This window comes from Rana temporaria, chromosome 5 (genome assembly GCF_905171775.1).
Source record: "Rana temporaria chromosome 5, aRanTem1.1, whole genome shotgun sequence".
Taxonomy (NCBI): domain Eukaryota; kingdom Metazoa; phylum Chordata; class Amphibia; order Anura; family Ranidae; genus Rana; species Rana temporaria.
Genome location: NC_053493.1, coordinates 277,433,833 through 277,461,557, shown reverse-complemented (window position 1 = coordinate 277,461,557; position 27,725 = coordinate 277,433,833). Strand labels below are relative to the sequence as shown.

At 41.5% G+C, this 27,725-nt stretch overlaps 1 protein-coding gene across 1 annotated transcript in view; it reads left to right on the top strand.

The window, feature by feature from the left end:
* Positions 1-8,486, top strand: part of C5H18orf63 (chromosome 5 C18orf63 homolog) — a 156,259-nt gene extending 147,773 nt beyond the window's left edge. Inside the window, exon 14 of the mRNA XM_040353890.1 lies at positions 8,112-8,486. Coding sequence (XP_040209824.1) covers positions 8,112-8,234 — 123 coding nt within the window. The 3' untranslated portion in view covers positions 8,235-8,486. The remainder of the gene's footprint in view (positions 1-8,111) is intronic.
* Positions 8,487-27,725: the final 19,239 nt, after the last annotated feature.

Sequence of the window (27,725 nt, the reverse complement as noted above, 5' to 3'; positions counted from 1 at the left end):
CCCCCAAATGACCCCATTTTGGAAAGTAGACACCCCAAGCTATTTGCTGAGAGGCATGTTGAGTCCATGGAATATTTAATTTTTTTGCCCCAAGTGATTGAATCATGACCAAAAAAAATTAAAATAAAAAAATGTACAAAACATTGTCACTAAATGATATATTTCTCACACATGCCATGGTTATATGTGGAATTGCACCCCAAAATACATTCTGCTACTTCTCCTGAGTACGGGGATACCACATGTGTAAGACTTTTTGGGAGCCTAGCCGCGTATGAGACCCCGAAAACCAAGCACCGCCTTCAAGATTTCTAAGGACATAAATTTTTGATTTCACTCACACAAATCTTGAAGGCAGTGCTTGGTTTTCGGGGCCCCGTACGCGGCTAGGCTCCCAAAAAGTCCCACACATGTGGTATCCCCGTACTCAGGAGAAGCAGCAGAATGTATTTTGGGGTGCAATTCCACATATAACCGTGGCATGTGTGAGAAATATATCATTTAGTGACAACGTTTTGTATTTTTTTTTTTTTGGTCATTATTCAGTGACTTGGGGCAAAAAAATTAAATATTCCATGGACTCAACATGCCTCTCAGCAAATAGCTTGGGGTGTCTACTTTCCAAAATGGGGTCATTTGGGGGGGTTTTGTGCTGTTTTGGCATTTTATTGCCTTCGAAACTGTGATAGGTAGTGAGGAGTGAAATCAAAAATTTATGCCCTTAGAAATCCTGAAGGCGGTGATTGGTTTTCGGGGTCCCGTACGCGGCTAGGCTCCCAAAAAGTCCCACACATGTGGTATCCCCGTACTCAGGAGAAGCAGCAGAATGTATTTTGGGGTGCAATTCCACATATAACCGTGGCATGTGTGAGAAATATATCATTTAGTGACAACGTTTTGTATTTTTTTTTTTTTGGTCATTATTCAGTGACTTGGGGCAAAAAAATTAAATATTCCATGGACTCAACATGCCTCTCAGCAAATAGCTTGGGGTGTCTACTTTCCAAAATGGGGTCATTTGGGGGGGTTTTGTGCTGTTTTGGCATTTTATTGCCTTCGAAACTGTGATAGGTAGTGAGGAGTGAAATCAAAAATTTATGCCCTTAGAAATCCTGAAGGCGGTGATTGGTTTTCGGGGTCCCGTACGCGGCTAGGCTCCCAAAAAGTCCCACACATGTGGTATCCCCGTACTCAGGAGAAGCAGCAGAATGTATTTTGGGGTGCAATTCCACATATGCCCATGGCATATGTGAGAAATATATCATTTAGTGACAACGTTTTGTAAAAAATTTTTTTTTTTTTTTTTTTGGTCATTATTCAATCACTTGGGGCCATAAAATTAAATATTCCATGGACTCAACATGCCTCTCAGCAAATAGCTTGGGGTGTCTTCTTTCCAAAATGGGGTCATTTGGGGGGGTTGTGTGACATCTTGGCATTTTATGGCCTTCAAAACTGTGATAGGTAGTGATAGGTAGTGAGGAGTGAAATCAAAAATGTATGCCCTTAGAAATCTTGAAGGCGGTGCTTTGTTTTCGGGGCCCCGTACGTGGCTAGGCTCACAAAAAGTCCCACATATGTGGTATCCCCGTACTCGGGAGAAGCAGCAGAATGTCTTTTGGGGTGCAATTCCACATATAACTATGGCATGTGTGAGCAATATATCATTTAGTGACAACTTTGTGCAAAAAAAAATCAGTTTGTCATATTCCCGCAACTTGTGTCAAAATATAAAATATTCCATGGACTCGACATGCCTCTCAGCAAATAGCTTAGGGTGTCTACTTTCCAAAATGGGGTCATTTGGTTTTTTTTTTTTGCTATTTTGGCATTTTATGGCCTTCGAAACCTTGATAGGTAGTGAGGAGTGAAATCAAAAATTTGTGCCCTTAGAAATGCTGAAGGCGGTGCTTGGGTTTTGGGGCCCCGTATGCGGCTAGGCTCCCAAAAAGTCCCACACATGTGGTATCCCCGTACTCAGGAGAAGCAGCAGAATGTATTTTGGGGTGCAATTCCACATATAACCATGGCATGTGTGAGAAATATATCATTTAGTGACAACTTTTTGTAAACATTTTTTTTTTTTTTTTTTTTTTCGTCATTATTCAATCACTTGGGACAAAAAATTAAATATTCAATGGACTCAACATGCCTCTCAGCAGTTTCCTTGGGGTGTCTACTTTCCAAAATGGGGTCATTTGGGGGGGTTTTGTACTGCCTTGCCATTTTAGCACCTCAAGAAATGAGATAGGCAGTCATAAAATAAAAGCTGTGTAAATTCCAGAAAATGTACCCTAGTTTGTAGACGCTATAACTTTTGCGAAAACCAATAAATATACGCTTATTGCGATTTTTTTTACTAAAGACATGTGGCTGAATACATTTTGGCCTAAATGTTTGACTAAAATTTAGTTTATTCGATTTTTTTTACTTTTTGTTATAAGAAAAATCATTTTTTTTTCAAAATTTACGGTCTTTTTGCGTTTATATCGCAAAAAATAAAAATCGCAGAGGCGATCAAATACCATCAAAATAAAGCTCTATTTGTGGGAAGAAAAGGACGCAAGTTTCGTTTCGGTACAACATTGCATGACCGCGCAATTACCAGTTAAAGCAGCGCATTGCCAAATTGTAAAAACACCTCTGGTCTTTAGACAGCGTATTGGTCCGGAGCTTAAGTGGTTAAGGGCTTGTTGGCCCACTTTTATTGAAAAGGCAAAAATAAACAAAATCCAAACATAGGTTTCCCACGCAGGGGGTTTTCACTGTCCACACAGAACGGTACCTTCAGCCTCCTGGCTTATACGTGCCAAAGAAAATACCAAGCCATCTGGCTCTTGTCAGCAGTAGCACAACTGCTCAGGCTCCAGCATGGAGCTCTCCTGACTCCTGTCAGCAACCTTAGACTCAGGTCTCTGGGGTTTCACAGTGCAGCCTGCACTCTCCAGCTTCTCTAGCCACTTCACAGTGCACACCTGCACTCTGAGTTCTCCCTTCCAAGCCTGGACTCCTGGGGAGGGTGGAGCCCAGAATGCTGGTCCTGAGTCTCCTATCAGGCCCACACACACCTGCACAATCAGTGTGCTGATCAGCTCTAAAGCCTGAACCCAGGACTGGGGATTTTATTAACCATTGAGGAAACTTGAATGCCAGTTTCCTCTGTAAACTGCAAGCTCCCTGGAGCCCCTCAACCAGTCCAATTGAAAACCCTGGGTCACCACACCCCTGGGGTACCACACTACTACAGAAGGTACAGCGCTGATGTAAATGAAATAAAAAGTGAATGAACCAGGTAACATATGAAAATTCAAAGAATTTGTGACGTGATAAAACAGCAGAAAATATTGAAAAAGGTTTCATATAATGTCCAAAAGTGAAAAAGAAAAAGAATTTATGAAAAAAGTTTTTTTGCTGCTGATCCTCCACCAATCAATGGTTGAATGTAGGTGATGATAACAATATTGAGAAAAATCTGTGAAAAAAATCCAAAAGTGAAACAAACGAAATTCCTAATCTTCCACCAAGAGAAAACACCCGTGTGATGGTATTTCAATCTGCTTACCAGATCCACTGACCGTTTTTTACGCGGTCAGTAAGGGCCCAGAGATGTTTTAAAGTCCTCTCAAGTGGACTATAAACCAGCAGGTTACAAAGATCGAATCATCAGCTGCTCCAAAACTTCAGATACAATGAGGAAGATGCGCTCATACATTCAAAGAAAAAGAACAAAGAATAGCTCCATGGTGAAGTACTGTATGTAAGGGTCTTTTAATGAAGAAAGAGTTGCATTTACAATTCAGTTGATATTAAAACAGCATGTCATAAATCCCAGCGCGTGCAGCGCGTACTGACAGTCGAATCCTGGTGGCTGTGCTCTGTGTGTATAGCTCTCTCCGTGCGAGACGTAAGACGTCGTCGGGGATTGGCCCATCCCCGACGACGTCTTACGACGAAACGTATGTAGGAGTGGCCTAAGCGTACCTTGTCATCGCTCGCACGGATGACAAGGCAGCCTTGCGGCTTCACTGCCTGTTTCCTACTGTGCATGCAGAAGTCACGCTGCACTTTCTGAATGGTCCCGCTGTCTTCTGGGACTTGTATGTGTCTCCCAGAAGGCAGTTGGAGGGGGGGGAAAGGAGGGGCTGCAAATTACATAGGTTGCTGTGCCCTTACACGAAAGTGGGAGTGGATACCCCCCAGAACGGGGGACGAAGCAGATAAGCGGAGCTTCCACATTTGGGTGGAACTCTGCTTTAATAATGCCTAGGTTTAAGGCAGGAACCCGAACAGGGGGTAAAACCCAGCGCTAGATCAATGAAAATGGAACCATGATACACTGTTGTCTATGGGACATTGCACGCAGCTGAATAAAGATCAGTAATACAGTGTTGAGTACATAGCAATAAAACAAAAAAATTGAATTTTACATTTGAGTGCAGTAATTTACTTGCATACACATGGTTACTTGTCTTTAAGTATGAATAAATGAGTATGTTACAATACTGGCAATGAAGGAAATTGTACTCATCTACAATCATCTGTACTCTGATGTACCTTTTATAGGTCAGTACACACAGTTTTTGACCCCTTGCACATATGTGTCACAAGTTCCTCAGTAAACATCAGTAAATTATGACGCCTGTGTGCAAGGGGTTTTAGTCAACTTTACAGAGCTCTTTCATCTTTATTCTGCATTCTACAACCACAGAGAAAGTAAATTGCATTGAGATTTATTAACTCCTCTGGTATTTATCAGAGCATAAGATCACAAATTTTCTCATATACTGAGTAGTTGGTTTACTTAATGTGACAGTTCATGCACAGAGTTTATAGCATCTTCTATGCCTAGTGTAAATTTACCAGCGCTTTCCCATGCCCAGGGAGCATAGGTGTGCGTAGCCTTTGGCATTAGTGTGTGCACCCCAAAGCTCAAACGCACTCTACCAATCACTCACGATGTTCATTCAGAAAGGGAAGGGGCCGGTAAATGGCATATTTACTGGCCCCTTCCCCCACTCATTCTAAAACATCCACAGCAACAACCGGTGGGAGAGGGGGGAAGCCGGAAGTGCTGTAGAAAGACAGGAGGGGGAGCCAGGTCAGTAGGGGGAATCTGTTCTGCACAGGGTGATTAGGGTGTGCCTGGGCACACCTGGCACACCCTGTGCGCACGCCTATGCCAGAGAGCCAAATGTGCTGTAGACAGCCTGTCAACAGATGGAAGGTGAATGGATGTACATCACCGCATGCATGTAGGAAATACATTGGATGTGCATGGGCAGATAAACGCCAATTCAAGAAACATCAGTGTTTACAGGAGTACAAAAATATTGCCATGTACAGCCATTCACTTGTATGGCAGGCTGTATGCAGCACGTGTGGCTAGCCGGGCATGGGAAAGCATCATAAAATTTACACTAGGTATAAAAAATATCTGTAACTCTCCATGTGTATAAACCTTAATGCCCTGTACACACGATCACTTTTTGTCTTGAAAAAAAATGTCATTTTTCATTATGAAAAAAACCGAAATTTTTCCATTTTCATCATTAAAAATGATGTTGCCCACACACCATCGTTTTTGAAAAATGATGAACAAAGCGATGGCACTCTAAAGGGGAAGTTCTATTCGCCTTGAGGCTGCTTTTAGCTGGTTACTTGTTAGTAAAAGACGATTCGTGCTTTTTTGTCTGTTACAGCGTGATGAATGTGCTTACTCCATTATGAATGGTAGTTTTACCTCCCGTCTCATAACTTGCTTCTGGGCATGTGCGGGTTTAAAACTTTGTTTTTGCCCACACACGATCATTTTTTACGACACAAAAAATGACATTTTGAAAAATTACATAAAAAATTGAAGCATGTTCGAATTTTTTTTTTGGTCTTTTTCCAGAAGACGGAAAACGATGTAAAGCCCACACACGATCATTTTAAATGACATTTTGAAAAATTACATTTTTTTTTTCATCACAAAAAGTGATCGTGTGTACGGGGCATTAAGCGGAACTCCACCCAAAAGGGAAAGTTCTGCTTTAAAGTGCATTTCTTGCATTAAGGTAAGCAATGTTTAGGTGTCAGCATCCCCCCTCCCCCTTTTACTGCGCTGGACACGTCTGCAGCTTTTATCTCTCCTCACTTCCAGGTCTCGCTGGCTTTGCTGGGGCACCAGGAGCCATTGGCTCCCAGTGCTGTCAATTAAAGAGGAAGTGGGGGCGGGCCAAGTCCCACTGTCTGTGTCAATGGATTTAGCAGCGGGGCACGGGTGCGAGCACGCACGAGTGCCCCCATGGAAACGGCTTTCCATGGGCATACTGGACAGAGAGCAGGGGCCAGGAGCGCCAATGGGGGACCCGAAAAGAGAATGTTCATGGCCGCTCTGTGCAAATCCATTGCACAGAGCCGGTAAGTATTAACATGTTTGTTATTTTTTTAAAAAATTACCTTTTACAATGACTTTAGGGCCTCCTCCCCCACTCCACTTAGACATTTGGAGGGTGCTGGATTCTGGTACAGGTAAGTGTCTTTTTGTTAAAAGTTAGCAGCTACAGCTTTTAATTTTCAGAAAACCGACTGGAGATCCTCTTTAAGAATCATTGTACATGTAATTGTCATATTTTTTTATTTTAAATGGTATCTTCACTTTTAAAGGTATCTTCACTCCCCAAATTCAGCTTTGCAGAAGGTCCTGGCATGGCATGAAGACCCCTGGGATTTGTTTTTGACAATTTATTTTAATACAGTGCTGAATAGTAGGATAAGATGGAGTTATGCATTTCAAATGTATATACTGCTCACATTCACCCAACCTCATGTCCCTAGGCCAGAGGTGTCTAAGCTTTTGACATTCCTGTGCCACATTGGAAGAAGGGGTATTGTTTTGGGTAGCACATAAAATACATTAACAATAAGGATAGCTGATGAGCAGAATAAAGTTTGGCAGATCACAAGTTATTGATCACTAATATAGATAATGTACCACAAGTTATTGATCACTAATATAGATAATGTACATGTACATCCTTGGAAATAGTTAATCACAAATATAGGCACTGCCGAAAAATACCCAAATCAACACATTTAAGTAAGTTTGTGTTGAGCCGCATTCATAGCCATCTTGGGCTGCAGGCTGGACACCCCTGCTCTAGGCTGTTATGTTTCAGTGGTGATGGAAGAGGAAGGTATATGTTTTTTTTTTTTAATTCATTAAAAATGGAACAAGCAGATCAAATCCTACTAAACAGTAAACAGGCTCATATGAGTGAGCTTCCAGGGGAGTGTGGGGGGAATATGTGTTCGTTCTTTGATTTTAGATTTTTCTGTTAATGCTGGTAATGTCTGGGGATTAGAACTGTATACAGTATGTATATGTTTTTTCACACAACACATCATTGTTTAAATATGATGCGCTATATTTTTTTTACTTATTTGGGCCAAATTCCTTTTTCCTTTCAAAGATTCAGCTCCGGTGGAAGTCAGTGTATTGTAGCCAAGTGTTTACTTATTACTTAAAGGGTCACTAAAGGAATTTTTTTTTTTTTTGCTAAATAGCTTCCTTAACCTTACTGCAGTCCTGGTTTCATGTCCTCATTGTTCGTTTTTGCTTTGATGTTGCTGTAATTCCTCTCTGTTCTGGACACTTCCTGGTTGTCTGTTTCCTGATCACCACAGTACTGGGAGATTTCTCACTGTGGTGACTAATCAAGGAGGTGTGATTAAAACCCCTTGGCACCAATCCATTTCGTTTTGCAAAACCTTCACTGCCCTCTATTGGCTGTGTGGCTCTGTACATCAGAGAACCAGGAAACAACAGCAAAACTAAACTGCAGGCACATTATATGATTGGTTTGTATCTATTTTTAATCATTTTTTAAAGGAATCAGTTAACTATTATGTCTCTATATCCTGTAAACAGTCATTTCAGCAAAAAAAAAGTGTTTCCTTTAGTGACCCTTTAATAAATGTGAATATAATTTCAGCATCTACTTTCATGTTGATGTCACAATGCTCATTCACTTATTTATACTGTATGCATCCTTAGTAATTTGTTTCCAACTCTGCAACAATAATATAAGGGTTTTATGTTTATTTGTTTTGTGCATTTTGTCTTGCAGTTGCACACACTGAATAAAGCCACTCTCCAGAACCTGCTCAAACAGCATGGGATTACTACCAAGGCCAGGAGCAAAAAAGAACAACTAGTGGCAAAAATAATGCAGATCCTTCAGGAAATCTAGTTTTGATTTTGTGTGTTTGAGGTTATTTTGGTGACTATTACATTCTATAGCTACTGCTAAAATGTATTAGAATAAAATTAGCTAAGTTTTGTATGTTGTTTATTTGAACATACAGTATATGAGCTTTGTTTGCTTAGACTGAATTTTAGTTATACCTATGTTCTAGAACTGAAACATCTAACTTTATCTCACTTTATTTTACTGTATGCCCTTTAAAGGGTAACTGCAACTTTTAACAGATTTTAAGTCCCCCCCCCCCCCCCCCCCCCCACACACACACACACACAAATACAATAGGCATCCAGTCCATAGACCTCATATCCACACTGTACATGGTCCTGTTGCCAACTGCCTGCCCACTCCAGTGTTACATTTCAGAACTTTGTGTCCTCTGTGGTCCCTGCTGCCTGTTAGAAAGATACATATTTGACTTGCACTACCATGAGCTATAACTGCTATATCAAATGCAGAATAAAACTTGTAATGGAAACACACAGGGAACAGGTAATGGTATCGTGTGGAGTCTACATCTGTGGTATGTATTATGTATGCCTGTTGTGGCTATGAGATCAAACCTTACTAAAAAGTAAGATGAATGTGTGATTGTCTCTTAAAGGGGTTTTCAAGTAGCACTGAATAAAGATGATTGGATTCCTTGCCTCTAGCATGTTCAGGTTTTGTGGACTTTCATGTATTTTAGATTTCACTTGAGGCACTGAGATTGTATAATCTCTTAAAATATAATGGTACTATGCAAGCACCACATATCTGGAAAAAGAGCATTTAGTTGACCAAAAAATATATATAAGCAACAAGGCAATATGCGCCAAGGGACAAAGGCCCGGAATGGTACAAACTCCTATCTTTAAATTAGCTCACATTAGAAATTCAGTTCAGCTGTTTGTTTTTCTGTATGATCAGAACTTGTTAGATTTACAAATATTAGTTTAGCTCTCAGGCAGTGCCCAGCTGTCTGTGCTTGTTACTTTAGAGCAGAATTAGCACTATTTTCTGTCCAATCTATGAGAAATAATCACATTTTTCCAAAATTTATGTTAGTGACACTCAATGATAACATGCAACAATAACCAATGCTATGTCCATTATCAGAACGTTTGTACTGTTTTATATTTGTAAAACATCAGTATGTTTGTGATGTACAGGCATCTATAATGCCATATCAGTAACTTCTACTGTGTGTTAGTAAAAATACATGTTTCTTGTGATATTTTGTGCTATTGTTTTAATTTTGCCGACTTTAGTTTTATGGTCCTTATGAATCCTTATACTCGTAAGTGATTTTGCATCACAATGTTAATCCATTGTTGGTGAAAGATTTAGGTCAGAAAGGCTTAGTTTTTGTTTTGTTTTTATCAAAAAAGTTCAGGTATTTAATTTTTTTTTAAGAATCATACTTTCCTAGGTAGCTGCAGCATCAGTCCGATGCTGCATCTATCCTCCTCCGGCTTTAATGCCGCGTACACACGGTCATTTTTTGTGATGGAAAAAAAACAATATTTTTAAAAACGTCATTTAAAATGACCGTGTGTGGGGAAAACGTCGTTTTATGTCTTCTGAAAAACGACAAAAAAAAAAAATCGAACATGCTTCAATTTTTTATGTCGTTTTTCAAAACGTCGTTTTTTTGTGTCATAAAAAATGATCGTGTGTGGGCTAAAACAACGTTTTTAAACCCGCGCATGCTCAGAAGCAAGTTATGACACGAGCTTGAATGGAACAGAGTGCAGCCGTACGCGCTGAACGTAACCGTGCTTTGCTAGAGCATTTAAAAAAAACGATGGTGTGTAGGCAACGTCGTTTTTTAAAATGAAGTTTGAAAAACGTCTTTTTTTTTCATGAGAAAAAAACAACGTTTTTTTTACAAGACAAAAAACTACCGTGTGTACGCGGCATTAGGCTTAGAACCAAGCAATAAAACACAGCTGATCATTCGGTTCTCAGTGCTCCATGAGTAGGGAGCTGATGTATGTCTGTCAGTCACCGCTGTCTTCTCTGCCCCCCCCCCCCCACACACACATTTACTGGAGTGCTGGTTGTGGAGGAGGGCAGGAGCGGCTGGGCAGTGTGCTTTCTTATCTAGAGCAGACCTGTGTTCTGGATGCTAGCTCATTGTTATGTAAATCTACTGCTAACAGACTTTTACAAATCAAAGTAATATTAAAGGTTTGGTTGTTTAAAAAATAAATAAAAAATTACAAACATGTTACATGTGGTTTTGCACAGAGCAGCCCCGATCATCCTCTATTCGGATCCCCCGCCAGAGCTCCTGGTCTTTCCCAATCTGCCTAGTGGCCCCATATCAAGCAACTTGCTATCAGGGCACCCAAACAGGCTCTGTCTCTGTCCTCATTGGCTATAATTAACAGTAGCGAGAGCCAGTGGCTACCACTTCTGTCTCAGACAATAAGGAGCAAGAGACACGTGAAAGCTGAGCCTGTTGTGCACATCGCTGAGTGGACATGGGGCTCAGGTAAGCATTAGAGGGGCTGGGAGTTCAAACCTTACACTTTTTCAACCACTTTAAATCAGCTTGCCATTTAAAAGTTGGGATCCCAAACTTTAGGCCTCGTTTACACTAGCAGTGCTGAGTGATCTGCACTCAGATTGCTCTTCAGAGAACATTTGACTGGGCGTGAAGAGGTGTTGTTTAGTCTCCTCACCACCTATTTTACCTCTCTAGTCCCCTGGCAGCAAAGATAATTTTTGCTGCGCCTTGATGCAAAGCAGCGGCTTATGTACCCCCCGCTTTGGAACATAAGGAGGGGTGGTGGGTGAAAGCACTCAAAATTGTCTCAACTGATCTTAGCTCACCCAATACTACTTTTTTATTAAAGGGGAATTTTAGTGTAGTTTGCTCAATTTGTGTTAAGTATACAGGTGTATACAACGGTGTGTGTAAAATATGATCTCAGCTGAGAAAAAAAAGCTTGAGTAAGCTGTTGATCTCCATTACCTATGTCGCGAGCTGTGGGTTACGACATTTACTTTGAGCTAATACGTTTTAATCGCTTGGACTTCTCTAAAAGCTACCCCAGGTCACCTAACAAGTAGTTACTGATGCAGGTGCTGGTGGTTTGGTGCCTGGAGAGCAGAGGAGTTGAAACAGACTAAGTTAAACAGGGACTGTACTGTGGCAGACTGGACTGTAGCAGGCTGGTCAGTAGTGGACTGGACTATAGCAGAGAAGACAATAGCAGATTGATCTGTGGCAGACTTAATAGTAGCACACTGTAGCTGAATGAAACTTGGCAAAACTGGCAGTGTCCAACCTAATGCTCGAGTGGAGACAGAGTCAACCTCAAATTAATACTGAGGCGATGCGCTGGCAGGAGAGAAAAAAAATCTCCTGCCAGCAGCATCTTTGGAGCGGTGAGAGGAGCGGCGTGTATACCGCTCCTTCCCATTTAAAACAATGGGAAACCGCAGACCAAGAGGCACATTGCGGGCGGTATTAACCCTTTATCGGCCGCTAGCGGGGGTTAATACTGCACCGCTAGCGGCCGCATCCCGCGGCAAATCCGATGGTATAGCGCCACCATTTTTTAGCGGCGCTATACCACCACCGCGCCTCCCGCCCCAGTGTGAAAGGGGCCTTATGGCCAAGGAAGCTGCTTCTGCTCGACCTGCGATTGCCATGGTGCTGCACATGTGATTATTTATGACTCCAGCAATTTGATTTAGTAAGACCCCTTTTCACACTGGGTCGCTTTGCCGTGGGCTTTCACACTGGAGCGGTGTGCTAGCAGGATGGTAAAAAAGGTCCTGCTAGCAGCATCTTTGGAGCGGTGAAGGAGCGGTGTGTATACCACTCCTCCACCGCTCCTGCCTATTGAAATCAATGGGCACCACAGCTATACCGCTGGCAAAGTACCTCTGCAGAGGTGCTTTTGCAGTGGTTTTAACCCTTTCTCGGCCAATAGTGGGGAGGTAAAAGTGCCCCACTAGCAGCCGAATAGTGCTGCTAAATTGACGGTAAAGCGACGCTAAAAATAGCGGCCCCTGCCCCAGTGTGAAAGGGGCCTAACTGTTTTTTCAAACCATTAAATTAATGGGTTTAGTTCCACTTTATGATTTACTGCTGGGGCTCTGGGCTTCAGCAAAATGGCAATCTCTGGCAAGAAGATACAAGAGCAATGCTGGAGGCAATTTACAGCACGCACTAATTTTGGTAGCATAATTATTATGTGGAATGTATGTTCCTTGCTAAAGAACATCATTATTTATCACGTTGTTATGGGTAAAGTTCTGCTTTTAAAGTTTCCCCCTCCCCCTCTCATTATGTGACACGACTGCAAAACTCTGGGCACTACCTGAAAGTGACTGTGGGTGGGGAGTAGATGAGGCACCAATGCTGAAGTGTGGAAGGTAAGTGACTAACAACCTGCTGCGTGCAAATGGTAAATATGAGAAATTAACAAGTTCTATTTACCTAACTTAAAAAAATATTTATATACCGGTATGTATTTTTAAACTGGACATAAATATATAAAAAAAAAAATATATATATATATATATATATATATATATATATATATATATATATATATATATATATATATATATATATATATATATATATATATATATATTTTGAAATACTTTACATAATTTTAAGCAAAATGTTGGAAATGGAATCTGCCTTTTTGGTTTCCTACTAGATCAAATATGTTAAATTGTGGGAAATTATAAAAAGGTCCATTCTGAATTTCTTGCAGGTGGTTTGAACTTCTGTGACAGTCAAATTATAAAGGGCACGGACTACCAAAACAGAAATGCCCAAAAGTGTTAAATCATAATTATAGGCTACAATGACAACTACTGAATTAAGCAGATCACAGGTCACAATACATGGCCTCTTGTCCATTGTGAGGAAACACTGTAGCCAGACATCTGTTGTGCATTGGCCTATATTGCCAGTCAGTTTATCACATCATAAATTCCTGTAAACTAGAATTGCTAAAGCACTTCTCTTCCTCCAGTATTACAGTTAGGCTGGCTATACATGTGTCTTTTGTTTTTCATTCAACCAGGAGGTTGAATAAAATAAATAACTCAGTCCCCACACTCCATGTGGATGATGCAATCTCCCCGCTATGCTACTATGCTCCGACAGCAAGGAGATTTCCTTACCGTCAGAATACACCAATCATCACTGCCAGCCATAGCTGATGGCGCTGATCAAGAGAACATTTTCCATCAGGCTGGTTGTACACAAGTTTATTAATTAACTTGTGTATAACCAGCCTGCCCATACATGGATCAGAATTTGGTCGGTCTTTGCTGAACCAGTCGAATTTCAATCCATGTATACCTGGCTTTAAGCATACAGCTGGCCATGAACTGTGCGCATTTCCAACCAGATGAAATTCACTCAGTTGGTGTCCCTGCCATCCCTGGTTTGTTAAATCGGCTTTTATCAAAGGAGCATGCTGGAAAATACAATAGCTGCAATGGGAGATGTATTCATCTGCGCTCTATAGTGTGCACAAAGGAATCTGCCAGTTTATTTCATTCAGCCCGCAAGCTGTATAGAAAAGACTATGGGCTAGATTCAGCAAGAATTTACGCCGGCGTATCTATAGATACGCCGCGTAAATTCAAAGCTGCGCCGGCGTATCTTCTTTCTGTATTCAGAAAGCAAGATACGCCGAAATTAGGCTAAGATCCGACTGGCGTAAGTCTCTTACGCCGTCATATCTTAGTTGCATATTTACGCTGGCCGCTAGGTGGCGCATCCGTCGATTTCAGCGTAGAATATGCAAATGAGCTGGATACGCCGATTCAGAAACGTACGTGCGCCCGACGGATTTTTTTACAACGTTTGCGTAAGGCTTTTTTCGGCATAACGTTACTCCTGCTATATGAGGCATAGCCAATGTTAAGTATGGACGTTGTTCCCGCGTCAAATTTTGAAAATTTTACGTCGTTTGCGTAAGTCGTTCGCGAATAGGGCTTTGCGTAAATTACGTTCACGTCGAAAGCATTGACTATTTGCGACGTGATTAGGAGCATGCGCACTGGGATACGTTCACGGGCGGCGCATGCACCGTTCGTTAGAGACGTCATTTACATGGGGTCATGTTTTATTTACATAAAACACGCCCACCTCTTCTCAATTTGAATTTGGCTCGCTTACGCCGAAAGATTAACGCTACGCCGCTGTAACTTAGGGCGCAGGTTCTTTGTGAATCCAGCCCCAGCCTCACTTGGTTACGGCGGCGTAGCGTATCTCTGATACGCTACGCCCGCACAAACTTACGGCGGGCTTTATGAATCTAGCCCTATCAGTGTATGGCCAGCTTTAGTATAGAAGTAGTTCTTATTGCAAAACACAAAAGTTTGATTATAACTACAATATCTTATTAACAAGGAGATTTTGCACATATTTCTTGGCACATTATCTTGTGGGCTGTGGAATATGTTTGCTATATATAAATGATTCAGGCTGGGTTCACACTTGCTGCGGCCACGGCTGACAGCAGGGGATACAGTGCGTCCATGTACACTGATTCAGGTGCAAATCAGGTCCGAATGTTTGCCTGAATTCACACCTGAAACTGAGCCAAAGACTCACAGGACCCTTTTACTGTGCGGACCGCGGCCGCCCCGGAGCTGTGTAAACCGGCTGCATTGAGAGCCAGTCACACTCTCCTGTCATGCAAATTGGATGTGTAAAAATCTGCATCCAATTCCCATCAGTTGTGAACCCAGCCTCAAGACTTTCCTTTTGTGATATATCTGCTTTACTGATCATCAAGAAATGTCATGCTTCTTCTTGCCGACTAACATGTTTTAGATGTCCTTGCCAGGAAAATAGCTGTAAGGAGATCACTCCTTCTTTCATGATACATCTTCCATTCTGTTTTATTAACCAGAGCAGTACTTTAAAAATATTGCAATCATACCAATGGAAAAAAAAATGGCTTTTAAATGGAAATTATAATTGGGCAATTTTATTTTCATTTTTTAGTAAGTTTAAATTTGAAGCTATTTTACATCTGTTTTAACTATTTACAATTAGTTTTACAGTAAGCATCTGATTCCTGACTAGTATACTATGGGTTAAAAAGGTAAAGCAAGTTGCTCTGTAACTTAATTTGTCTTACAGAAATCTCAGATTTAAGGCCCCTGCACATAGGGCAGTCCAAAATGTATAGGGCTGTAAATGCTGGTACCACTTGTTTACATCATTCAGCCATAGCCTGCCATATACACTATATTACCAAAGTATTGCGACGCCTGCCTTTATACACTCACATGAACTTTAATGGCATCCCAGTCTTAGTCCGTAGGGTTCAATATTGAGTTGGCCCACTCTTTTGCAGCTATAACAGCTTCAACTCTTGTGGGAAAGCTGTCCACAAGGTTTCGGAGTGTGTCTGTGGGAATGTTTGACCATTCTTTCAGGAGCACATTTTTAAGGTCAGGCACTAATTTGGATGGGAAACCTGGCTGGCATCCGAAAGGTGTTCTATCGAGTTGAGGTCAGGACTCTGTGCAGGTCAGTGAAGTTTCTCCTCCCCAAACTCATTAATGTCTTTATGGACCTTGTTTTGGGCACTGGTCCAAATGAATTGGTGGAGGGGGGATTATGGCGTGGGATTGTTTTTCAGGGGTTGGGCTTGGCCCCTTGGTTCCAGTGAAAGGAACTCTTAAATCATCAGCATACCAAGACATTTTGGACAATTTCAGGCTCCCAACTTTGTGGGAGCAGTTTGGGGGTGGCTTCTTCCTGTTCCAACATGACTGCTCACCAGTGCACAAAGCAAGGTCCGTAAAGATATGAGTGAGCGAGTTTGGGGTGGAGGAACTTGACTGGCCTGCACAGAGTCCTGACCTCAACCCGATTGAACACCTTTGGGATGATTTAGAGCAGAGACTGCCAGCCAAGCCTTCTTGTCCTCATCAGTGCATGACCTCACAAATAAGGAAGAATGGTCAAACATTCCCTTATATACTCCTAAACTTTGTGGACAGCCTTACCAATAGAGTTGAAGCTGTTATAGCTGCAAAGGGTGGGCCAACTCAATAGTGAACCCTACGGACTAAGACTGGGATGCCATTAAAGTTTGTGTAAAGAGTGTTAACCGCTTAACGCCCGCCGCACGCCTATATTTGTCCACAGAATGGCACGTACAGGCAGATGGGCGTATATATAGGTCCCTGCCTTCTAGCGGGTCGGGGGTCCGATCGGGACCCCCTCCGCTGCGTGCGGCGGGTGGCTTACCTCCGGGAGCGATCCGACTCGAGGGGACGGCTGTTCGTTTCTGTCCGCCCCCTCGTGGTCGCTCCCAGCCAATCCTGTGAGCCGCCGCCGTGCACCTTCCTCTGCCTGTAAAATGTATACAAAGGCAGAGGAAGTGATGCAGCTCTCATCTCGGCGGTATTTTCAAACCGCCGAGATGAGAGAAGAGTCACAGTAAGTCGCACCTAACACTACACTGACACCAGTACACATAGGCACATTTAACCCCTTCCGATGACCCCCCACCCCCCTGTCACAGTGTCACTGAATGCAGTGATCATATATGTACTGATCACTGCATTTAGTGTTAGTGTGACAGCCAGTTAGTGTTAGGTCCAGGGTAGCCCCGTACCCCCCCTAATAAAGTTTTAACCCCTTGATCACCGCCCTAGTTAACCCTTTGACTCCCTATTGCCAGTGTCACTAAGCGATCATTTTTCTGATCGCTGTATTAGTGTCACTGTTAACGCTAGGAAGCTATTTTTTTTTTTTTTTTGCGATTTTTTTTTTACTAAAGACCTGTGGCTGAATACATTTTGGCCTAAATGTTTGACTAAAATTTAGTTTATTCAATTTTTCTTATAACAAAAAGTAAAAAATGTTGATTTTTTTTTAAAATGTCGCTCTATTTTTGTTTATAGCGCAAAAAATAAAAATCGCAGAGGCAATCAAATACCATCAAAAGAAAGCTCTATTTGTGGGAAGAAAAGGACGCAAATTTTGTTTGGGAGCCACGTCGCACGGCCGCGCAATTGTCTATTAAAGCGACGCAGTGCCGAATTGTAAAAACGCCTCTGGGCATTTAGCAGCATATTGGTCCGGGGCTTAAGTGATTAATATACGTATAAAGGCAGGAGTCCCAATACTTTTGGTAATATAGTGTACTTTCACAAACTGTCTGCAGCATCTGTCCCTTTCCAGGTGCACTAAAACACCAGGAGGGACACATTGCAGCAGGATGGCCCCTTGTGCAAGATAATGGGTGAACCTATGCACATTCTGTAAACAGGCTTCCTTGGCCACAGCATAAAACAAATTATGCTAATGAAGTAAACAGGAGATTAGCACTCCCCCTGGTAGTTGCATAGAAGACTACATGAAGAAGACATCTTAACGTTTTTGAAGCTGTCGACACTTAGCTAGTACCACTTCCTAGGGGAGGGAATTTCACATATTAATTGCTCTAACAGTACAGAACCCTTTCCACAAATACTTCTTTCTTTTAAACGCAAATAATTTCTGCGTGTCCTCTTCAGGGACCTTAAAGTAAACCATTTATTACAGTTACTGAAGTCACCCTTGCTATATTTGTATGGTGTAATGAAATGCCTTCCTAAGAGCCTCTTCTCCAGAGTAAATAACTATAATCTATTGTGTACTTATTAATGAGAATGGGCAACATGACCATAAAATGCGCAAACATGCCATTGGGCTTTCACACTGGGGCGTTGCGCTTGCAGGACGTCTAAAAAAAGTCCTGCCAGCAGCTTCTTTGCAGCGCATTAGGAGCGGTGAATACAACGCTCCTGAAGCACCACCTGCCCATTGAAATCAATGGGCAGCGCCACCGAACCTTTTAACCCTTTCGGCTGCTAGTGGGGGTTTAAAATGTGCTGCTAGCGGCCGAAAAGCACCGCAAAAACGATGACAAAGCACAGCTTTACCGCCGACTCCCCGGTGCTGTGAGTGTGAAAGCACAAAGAATTGACCTCTGCTATTTTGACTGCTTGTGGCCAAATTTATTGATGGAAAAGAATGAACCAAAAGCACATCAACAAAATAATTTTTCTATTTGACCTCATTGCTGCCCATATCCTTTTGTTTGGTTTAACCAGACAAATCCTGAGATACAAACCATGCTTATAATTACTGTAACAATAACCTATAGAAAACAGTAGTGTTTTACACTATTATTATTCATTTTATCAATGATATTCATGTCAATATTTGGGACAAGCATCTCCTTGGCACTGACAGTACGCATATATGCCACCTCTCAACAGGTGGGCTTTAATACTGTGATGCCGCATATAAATGCGGCCCTGTGCTGAGAGCGCGCTCCCAGCATGATAGCCGGTGGGGATCGCTAAGCTCCCGATGCATACCGAGCTTTCCGATCATGAACTGAATGCCCACTTCCACCTCCCAGCTTTTAGAACTCTTAAGGGGCCTGGAGGTAGTCAGCGGGAAGGGGTTAAGGATACATTCCAAACAAGAGCCACTGAAGAATGTAGTACACATAAAATATATATTGTTAAAATGACATTAAAACCAAAATGTTGTATATTGCAGATTACTAATCCTTAGATGTGGTGGCTACATGCATTAGTTTTCTGTTTTATTTTAGGGTTTTTTCACCTGGTGATTGGGCCTGTAACACACCTCATGTTTTAGAGCAGGGATCCTCAAACTATGGTCTTCCAGCTGTTGTAGAACTACACATCCCATGAGGTATTGTAACACACTGACATTCACAGACATGACTAGGCATGATGGGAATTGTAGTTCCTGAACAACTGAAGGGCCGTAGTTTGAAGACCCATGTTTTAGAGTGTCTACACTCTGGATGAGGGAGCACAGGGGGCACCTTTTGAAAGCAGCAAGATTCCCAGTCAGTCTGGGAGGAGAGGAGTATTAGATGTACTAGCAGATTTAGATACAATAACAAATTGATGCCAAACTCCAGCTGATTATTTATTATTATTTACATTTTTGGAACAAAAGTTTTAAATAAATAAAAGCTGATTATTTTAAGCACCCCAGTCAGTGATTTTACAACTGCAAGAGAGCTTGTTCTTTTGAAAAACAGACTTACTGGCTGGATTACTAGTTGAAAAATAGGGGAAAGAAAGCCCAGAAAATAGAATTAATGCAGCCACCACATCTAAGAATTGGTAAGCTGCAATATAATCAATGTTTAATTTTCGGGCTTGATACCATTTTAAGGTTCTTCAGTTTTCCAGTTTCTCTTTTTACAGATGGGTACGCCTCCCATCTGTATTTCAGAGTTAATTTAGACTGGAGCCTTTTATTCAAGTTGTAGTTAATTCACGTATGTTTTCAATTACAGGTGACTGCAGGCCAAATGCTAAAGTCATCTCTCATAGAACAAGCTTTGAAACCTGAAATGTTAATCATGCTTGGCGAAATAGAAAGTAGAACTAAGCATTTGTATAAAACTGATTACTTATCAGAAACTAAACATTATCAAGATGTGAAAAAAATAACATTTATTTAGGTTTATTACCTTATTCTATTTTTAAAGTGATTGTAAACGATCACCTTGCAAAACAACCAGTTCAATTTAAAATAGAAATGAAAGGCAAAACATTTTTGCATAGATATAAAAAATAAAATTATAAATACATTTATCCCTTTTTTATAAGTGATCACATTCCCTCTGTTCTCAGCTGCATAAGAGCTGGGGAGGGGAGAAGCATCAGTACACTGAGCTTCCCAGTGAATGGCTGTGCAGCGGGGGCATGTCAGGACACGTCTGATCATTGAAGGAGAGTACACTGAGTTCCCAGCATAGCTAGAGAACTGACCAGAGTGCTCTTCTGCTTAGGCGTTGTGTACACTGCAGCTGGTAAACGGACATTTAGGTGTTTTTTTCAGCAGCCATGGAACTCTCCTCTATGTTATCTTATGTGTACATGTAGACTCAATCGTTTATATAGCAGATAAATCGCGTTCAAGATGGTAGTTTACCGGCACTTATACGCCAAATGACAGCTGATTGCGGGAATAAACAAGCTGGTTATCAGCTTTTTTTCTCGTCACGATCAGTGTGAGGAGAGAAGGAGAAAGCCGGTAACTTACTTCTGTTACAGGGACATCGGTCCCTGCCTCTGAGCCCGTTAGTGCAGCTAATCAGTCCCACCAGTGCCTCCTATCAGTGCCACCTATCAGTGTCCATCAGTGATGCCAATCTGTGTCAATCACTGCCTCACCATCAGTGCCACCTATCAGTGACTCCTCATCAGTGCTGCCTCAGTGCAGCTTCATTAGTGCCATCTATTAGTGCCGCCTCATCAGTGAAGGAAAAAAATTACCTTGTTGCAAAAAAAATTAACACATTTTATAAAAAATAAACAAACTTATTTTTTTTGTTTCTTTAGCAAAAAACAAAAAACCCAGTAGTGAAAATACCACAAAAGAAAGCTCTATTTTGAAAGAATTATATAAATGTTCGTTTGGGTGCAGTGTTGCATGAACATGCAATTGTCATTCAAAGTGTGACAGCACTGGCCAGGGCAGGAAGGGGGTAGAAGAGCCCAGTAGGCAAGTGGTTAAAGCCACTTCAAATTTAAACAGTGATGCGACGATTAAAGTGGAGTTCTGGCCTAGTCCTAACTAGCCTTAAAACTGTCCTCTGCTGACAATAATTATCCAATATGTGTAAGCAAAAAGTGCGTTTTCATTATTTTCTTTGCACATGACTGTTTATTCTTTGCAAAGTGAAATCTTACCAAATTCACTAAGCTCTGGGGCAAATCTCCTTCATAGTATAACTTCTGCAAACTGATCAGCTTTTTTACTTTATTAAATCAACCCTATGGAGATAAACTTTTCTGTTATCTTAGACGTTTTGCTACTCACTCAAGTAACTTTCTTGTCTAAAATGAGTGTCAAGAACCCTCACATAAATCCGTATCTACTTTTCGGCTCCCACCTTGGGACTACAGGTTTTTGGACTTTGCCTGAGATGGTAACAGCAAATGCAGTCTGAGGCTGCATTCACACCTGAGCGTTTTGACGCCTGAAGCGCGACGCCCCAAAACGCTAGAGGGGAAAAAATACATTATTCTCTATGGAGATGGTTCACATCTCCACTACAGAACGCCTGAAGCCCAAACAAGTTCTGGACCATTTTTTGTCGCTCGAATTTGGGCGTTTGGGCGTTTTACATTGGTGACCCTAGACCTGTAAAAAATTGCGGTAAAAAACGCTGCGTTTTGTCACGGCAAATCACGGCAAAAAACGCTGCGTTTTGGCGCTGCAAATTGCGGTAAAGAACGCCGCAAAACGCTACGCTCAGGTGTGAATGCAGCCTAAGTGGTTTGAAAGTTTGTGGCTACCCAGACTACTGTAGACTGTTTTTGCATCCACAAGCTCATGCAAGCACACTGCATCACTGAGGGAGGAGTAGAACAAATGGGGGGTTATTACGAAAGGCAAATCCACTTTGCACTACAAGTGCATTTGAAAGTGCAGTCGCTGTAAATCTGAGGGGTAGATCTGAAATGAGGGGAAGCTCTGCTGATTTTATCATCCAATCATGTGCAAGCTAAAATGCAGTTCTTTATTTTCCTTGCATGTCCCCCTCGGATCTACAGCGACTGCACTTCCAAGTGCACTTGTAGTGCAAAGTGGATTTGCCTTTCATTCATTTAGTCATCCTGTATGTGGCTGGAGTATCAGAAGGCAGAAGCGTGTACATCCAAATGACACAAACATAGGTAACTTGGTATATTCAGTGCAATAAAGACAACAAACGATCAGAGGGTGATCTCCGAGGGCCAAGATTTGGCAGTTCAGTTACTGGATACTTGAAATTGTATGGTGTTGAGCAAACAATGAAGTGGGCTAAATCATTTAAAGTAGATGTAAACCAATTTACTAACATTTTATATAAGCTTTAACATGCTAATGTAATTTATTAAAATTGTTTTAATCTGCATATTTTATTAAAATAAAGAACACAAATCTTCACCAAGCTCGACTGTTCTATTCAAGAAGTGAAGGCAGGAGACTGGTGCTCTAGCTAAGGCTTTACAGTATAGATCCACAATATTGTTACTCCACCGCTCTGCTCTCCAGAGCCAGCATGCCTTCCAAAGCCCGGTGTTCCGTCAGAATCATCAACCGGTCAAATTAAGTAATGGAAGTAATGTTCCGTCAGCTTTGCATGCATCCACCACTACTAGGTTTTCTCATCTGACAGAACACCTGCAGTCAGAAGAAATGGCAGCGGACATCTTAGTACACCCAGCTACGTCTAGAATTACACAGTAATTTTAGCAATAAAGTGAGCGTATATAAATAAATATATTGTGTTGACATCTGTGATGCTGTTTGGATGTTAGATTTTAAAAAAAGCTGGACGCCAGCAGGAGAAAGGTGGCAGAGGCCATGTTGGTACACCCCGCACCGCTTAGAGCTAAACTTTTAGACTTTAAAAATTTTACATCCAAACAGCATCACAGATGTCAATACACTATATTTACTGACAGAACACTGGATGGCAGTTCCAGAAGTGACGTCGCTACGTTACTGGAAGTAGCAGATATAGTCTCAGTTTAACTTGTTTTGGCGTCCTCAGGAAGCTCTATGCCACCATCCTACTGAAGCCTTTTATAACCCAGTGTGAATCCTGATTGGTGGATTCAATTGGTAGAACAAAAATTGGTTATGGGCTGTATGCACTGCGCCTCAGATATTACAATGGGCAAAATAATAAACAACATTTTTTTGGGAAACAAGAACAAACACTAAAACAAATAAAAACACACAATTTAACCACTTTCCGCACACCATATAGCAATATGACATTCGAAAAGTGGTTCTGTTATCCTGACCGGACGTCATATGACGTGATCAGGATAACAAGCCGCAGGGTGCTCGCAAGCGGCGACTTTCCCACAGGAACAGAAGTGAGGCTGTCAATCAGCTGAAGATCCATCCCCCATCACCTTATATTCTCTTGGTGTCGGGAAACTTGGCAGAAGTGATTCATGCTGATAGCAGAGGAATAAAGCAGCAGACATAAATGACACTAAGGCCCCGTACACACGGTCGGTTTGGTCCGATGAGAATGAACCGAAGTTAATTTTCATCGGACCAAACCGACCGTGTGTATAGGCTATCGGTCTGTTTTCCTTCGGCCCAAAATTTTAAAACATGCTTCAAAACCGAACCAATGGACCGCTGCCCTATCGGACCAAACCGATGGTTAGTACAGAAAAGCATCGGTTCAAAACCCGCGCATGCTCAGAATCAAGTCGACGCATGCTTGGAAGCATTGAACTTTGTTTTTATCAGCACATCGTGTGTTTTACGTCACCGCGTTCTGACCCGATCATATTTTGAACTGATGGTGTGTACACACATCAGACCATCAGGCCACTTCAGCGGTGAACCGATGAAAACGGTCCGTTGGTCCATTCTCATCGGTTTGGTCCGACCGTGTGTACGCGGCCTTAGTGCTCTAAATTGAGACAAGTACACACTATGGAGGGATATGCTTTGTTCATATTTCATGTCTGAGGTTTACAACAACTTTAAGGAAGAAAGTGGAAGAATATTTTAAAAACACTATTATGTGGGACTTATTATATTTAATAGACCTGGACTTGTAGCTTTTTGTAATCTAATGGACTTACGGTAAGTAGTACTGGTTGTCTCATGAATGTTAATATGTGAAGCGCCTTCTTTATTTGTACTTGATTACCAAAACTTTAAACTGTTGTGCCAGTGCACTGGGCAACTGCCTCTTCTCTTAAAGCGACTTCAATTCAATGTTTTTAAACGTATCTAAGCTATTATGCATGTGTTATTTTTCCTTTGCAGTCATTTTTTTTGTCACAACTGTTATTTTCACCTTGCATTGACTCATTCCTGAGCATAATAGATTTTTAACAGCAAATAATTATTGTTAAATAAGTAAATTAAAAAAGAATTATTGGCGCACAGGGAGCTGAATGGAATTGGAGTAGAACAGGGCAAAGCCTGGAATTACAGTCCTATCTAACTGGTGTAATTCACAACACAGCCAGATGCATGTATTCCAATGGGGGGGTGGTGGTGTCAAGAACCTCATTAGAACCAGAGGCTCTAAGCCCACCCAGGTGTGTTACAATAACGTGAACCCAACAGGGTAAAACAAACCGTGAAGGAACAAACAGATTGATAATTAAAATTAGAGAACAAATTCCACAAAAAAAGCTGATATGATGACAGTGTCTGTCACAAATGGATGAAGAATTTCACGGTGAAGATATCACTGGAGTTGTATAAACCATCGCAGGGAATATGCCTTCAAACAAATGGTATGTCTAAACACTCTTACCGGAACCATTGGACCCGACTGTCAGCGACAACGGATCAATCAGACATGGGTGTTCCCAATCGGTAGGTAAACCGGATATCCCAGGGATCCAAAGGAACTTGGAGTACTTCTTATAGGAATCTGGATGGAAGTAACCACAAATGGAACCGGTGGACCCAGTTGTTCACGGCCAGTACTCAGTCAGGCATGGATATTCCAATTGTGTGGGAAAACCAAAAGGCTCAAAGGATCCAAGATTAGTCCAAAATTATTCGGTAGGTTCTTAATACTAATAGCCCCAACTGGGGTGGCGATGGCCAAATGGAAGAACTGGAAAAACTCACGTCCACAGAGCATGAAAGAAAGAAAAAAAGGGGGGCTTCCAATGGTGCAGGTCAAAAAAGTAGGCTTTTATTGATAAAAACCAACATACAGATAAAAGTGATCACTATGAAATAAAAGCAATATGGGGAACGGTGTACCTGGCCCGACACGTAATCGGACTTCTACTGGGGCATCCGTAGGGGTAAAAGGTGATCAGAAACTTGAATAAAGCTTTCAGGTCTCCTTTAACTCCTTCACGTTTAAGGGTAAAACAAATGTTAATGCCTAAGCAAAAATAAAATAAATGAAAATGACAAAAAAAATTCCCATCTTTCGCACTGTCATTTGTCTGCTCCCCTTCTACCCTGTGAATCATTCACAGAATACTAGTTCTGTTCATGGGCAAGGGGAGTAAGGAACAGACAAGCAACTGTGCAGCTTCCATGTATGAGAGCCACAGCATTCATAGATGCTCTCGCTATTCACCCGGCCTCAATTAATGTGGAAATATTGGTACACACTTCTAACAAACTAACTTATATTTACACTGCAGATTAAAAACAAATTGCCAAGAGTTTTGCTTTAAAAATGATGAGTATGACACTTGATGTCTAGTCTCTAAGGTTTATTGTGTGGCTTTTCTATATAAATGCCAATAAGATTATTCATGCAAATGCTGATTTTATACTTATTCCAAGAACATATGGTACTTGGCAGTCAGCATTTAATTGAAGTTATTTATTTATTGCTTCACTTACTGATGGCTACTTAATGAAGAATTATTGACTGCCAGGAAGTTATAGCTCAGGGGAAATATGCTTTTGCTCATGCGACACTTTCTTCTGTAATATCTGTGCACTTTTAACTGTACGCTCCTTCTTTTATTCTAGAGATTTGGGCATATACACAGTAGCCTTTTCAGTATGTGAAATTGTGTTTCATAGTTCACTGCAAGCTAAAGTTAATGAAGATTACATAACAAATGCGTGTCCATATCTAGGTGAATACTGCATATGGTGAAATAAGTTTTTGCAGGAATCTCTGTCCTGCAGACTACATTGGCTTTTGGAAATAGAATAACTACTTAGCAGCGGTAGAAAGCTGCCTTCGGTGCCACTCTGAAAAATCTGCAAGAACTCCTTAGGCTAAGTCTCAGAGACCGTATAACAAACCACCTGGCAAATGCCTGATGAACAATGGGGTAGATGAAGTGCTCTGAGAGGTATGGTTAAGTATACATGTGAGAAACTGGAAAGGACTGTGTTGTATAACACAGATGCCTGTATGTTATTTACAGAAATTTTGCTGTGGATGCCGATTTAATACACTTACACTGTCCCCCCCTCACTTTCAAGTGGATGGACCACCGCCCAACACAGGGAATGGATGCTCTTCTGCATCTCATAAGGGTTGGTAATTTTATGTTTTCAGAAAAAGCATAACTCAGGTACTTACAGTACTTACAGTATATCTAAAGGCCAAGACGTTTTATAAAATTTGGAATATAGTAGGGAAGGATAAAAACTGCTTTTAGTAAGGAGATTTTTGCTTCACTTGCTGTCCTGTAGACTAGGGATGAGCCGAACATCTCCCCGTTCGGGTCGCACCAGAACCTTCGAACGGACCGAACGTTCGCCCAAACTTTTAGAACCCCATTGAAGTCTATGGGACTCGAACGTTCGAATTCAAAAGATTATAAAGGCTAATATGCAAGTTATTGTCGTAAAACGGGTTTGAGAACCCAGGTCTTGCCTCAGGGAACATGTATCAATGGATTTTTTTTTTTAAAGACTGTTGTTTTTTCTGGAGCAGTGATTTTAATGATGCTTAAATTTTGTTTTTGAAAAATTCCTTTAAATATCGTACCTGCTGGGTGTCTATAGTATGCCTGTGAAGTGGCACGTGTTTAGAACTGTCCCTGCACAAAATGAGATTACTTTAAGAAAAAAGTAATTTAAAACTGCTTGCGGCTTTAATGTAATGTCTGGTCCCTTCAATATGGATGAAAATCATTGAGAAAAATAGCATGGGTTTCCCCGCCCCCTCCTCCCAGGTCATTACCAGACCCTTTGGCCCTATATACTTTGAACAGCAGTATACAGGCGGTGCAAACAAGAGAGGGACTGTAGGTTTGTTGTTAAGTAGAATCTGTTTGTAATTTTGAACTGGTACTTTTTTAAAGTGTAGCTCCAGCCAAAAAATTCACCCATGTAACATTTGTTTTGCTGTCTGTGTGCATCTGTTCAGAAGTATTGCATCAAAAATTGTAATTACACGCCACTGTTAAACAGGGGCAGAAAAATTGGGCCTTAGGCACTGGTGCCACAACACTGCAACCCCTCACAGATACTCTAGTTGGAGCGCAGGAATGAGCCGCTGCAAATGATTGCATCAAAAATTCGAGATTTTCCTAGCTTGTGACGGAAAATATTAATTATATGAAGACAGGAGGCGAGTATCTTATGCATTAATCTTTCTTTATTAATGCCCATAGCAGAAAAAGTTCATATTCAATTTTAATGTAAATAAAACAGAAAGAACTGTAAAACTACGATTCCCAGCAGTCCTAGGGCCACAGTAGCCACTCCCATCTTGTGCCCCTATATAAGGACTGCTCCGTCTTGGATCTTCCTCTTCTTTATGCGAATCTTAGACGTACCGGAACCAGGAACATCTTTTGAACAGTTGTCTAATCACCGGATTCTTCGGCCAGCCGGCCCGACATTCCAGCCTCTGGGGACAACTGGGGTAACTGAAAACACGTCCCAACGGGGACTAGCCAACCAAACATACTCGGCTAATAGGTCATCCGTACTCTCCACAATCAACAGGTCGCCAGCACACAGGAACC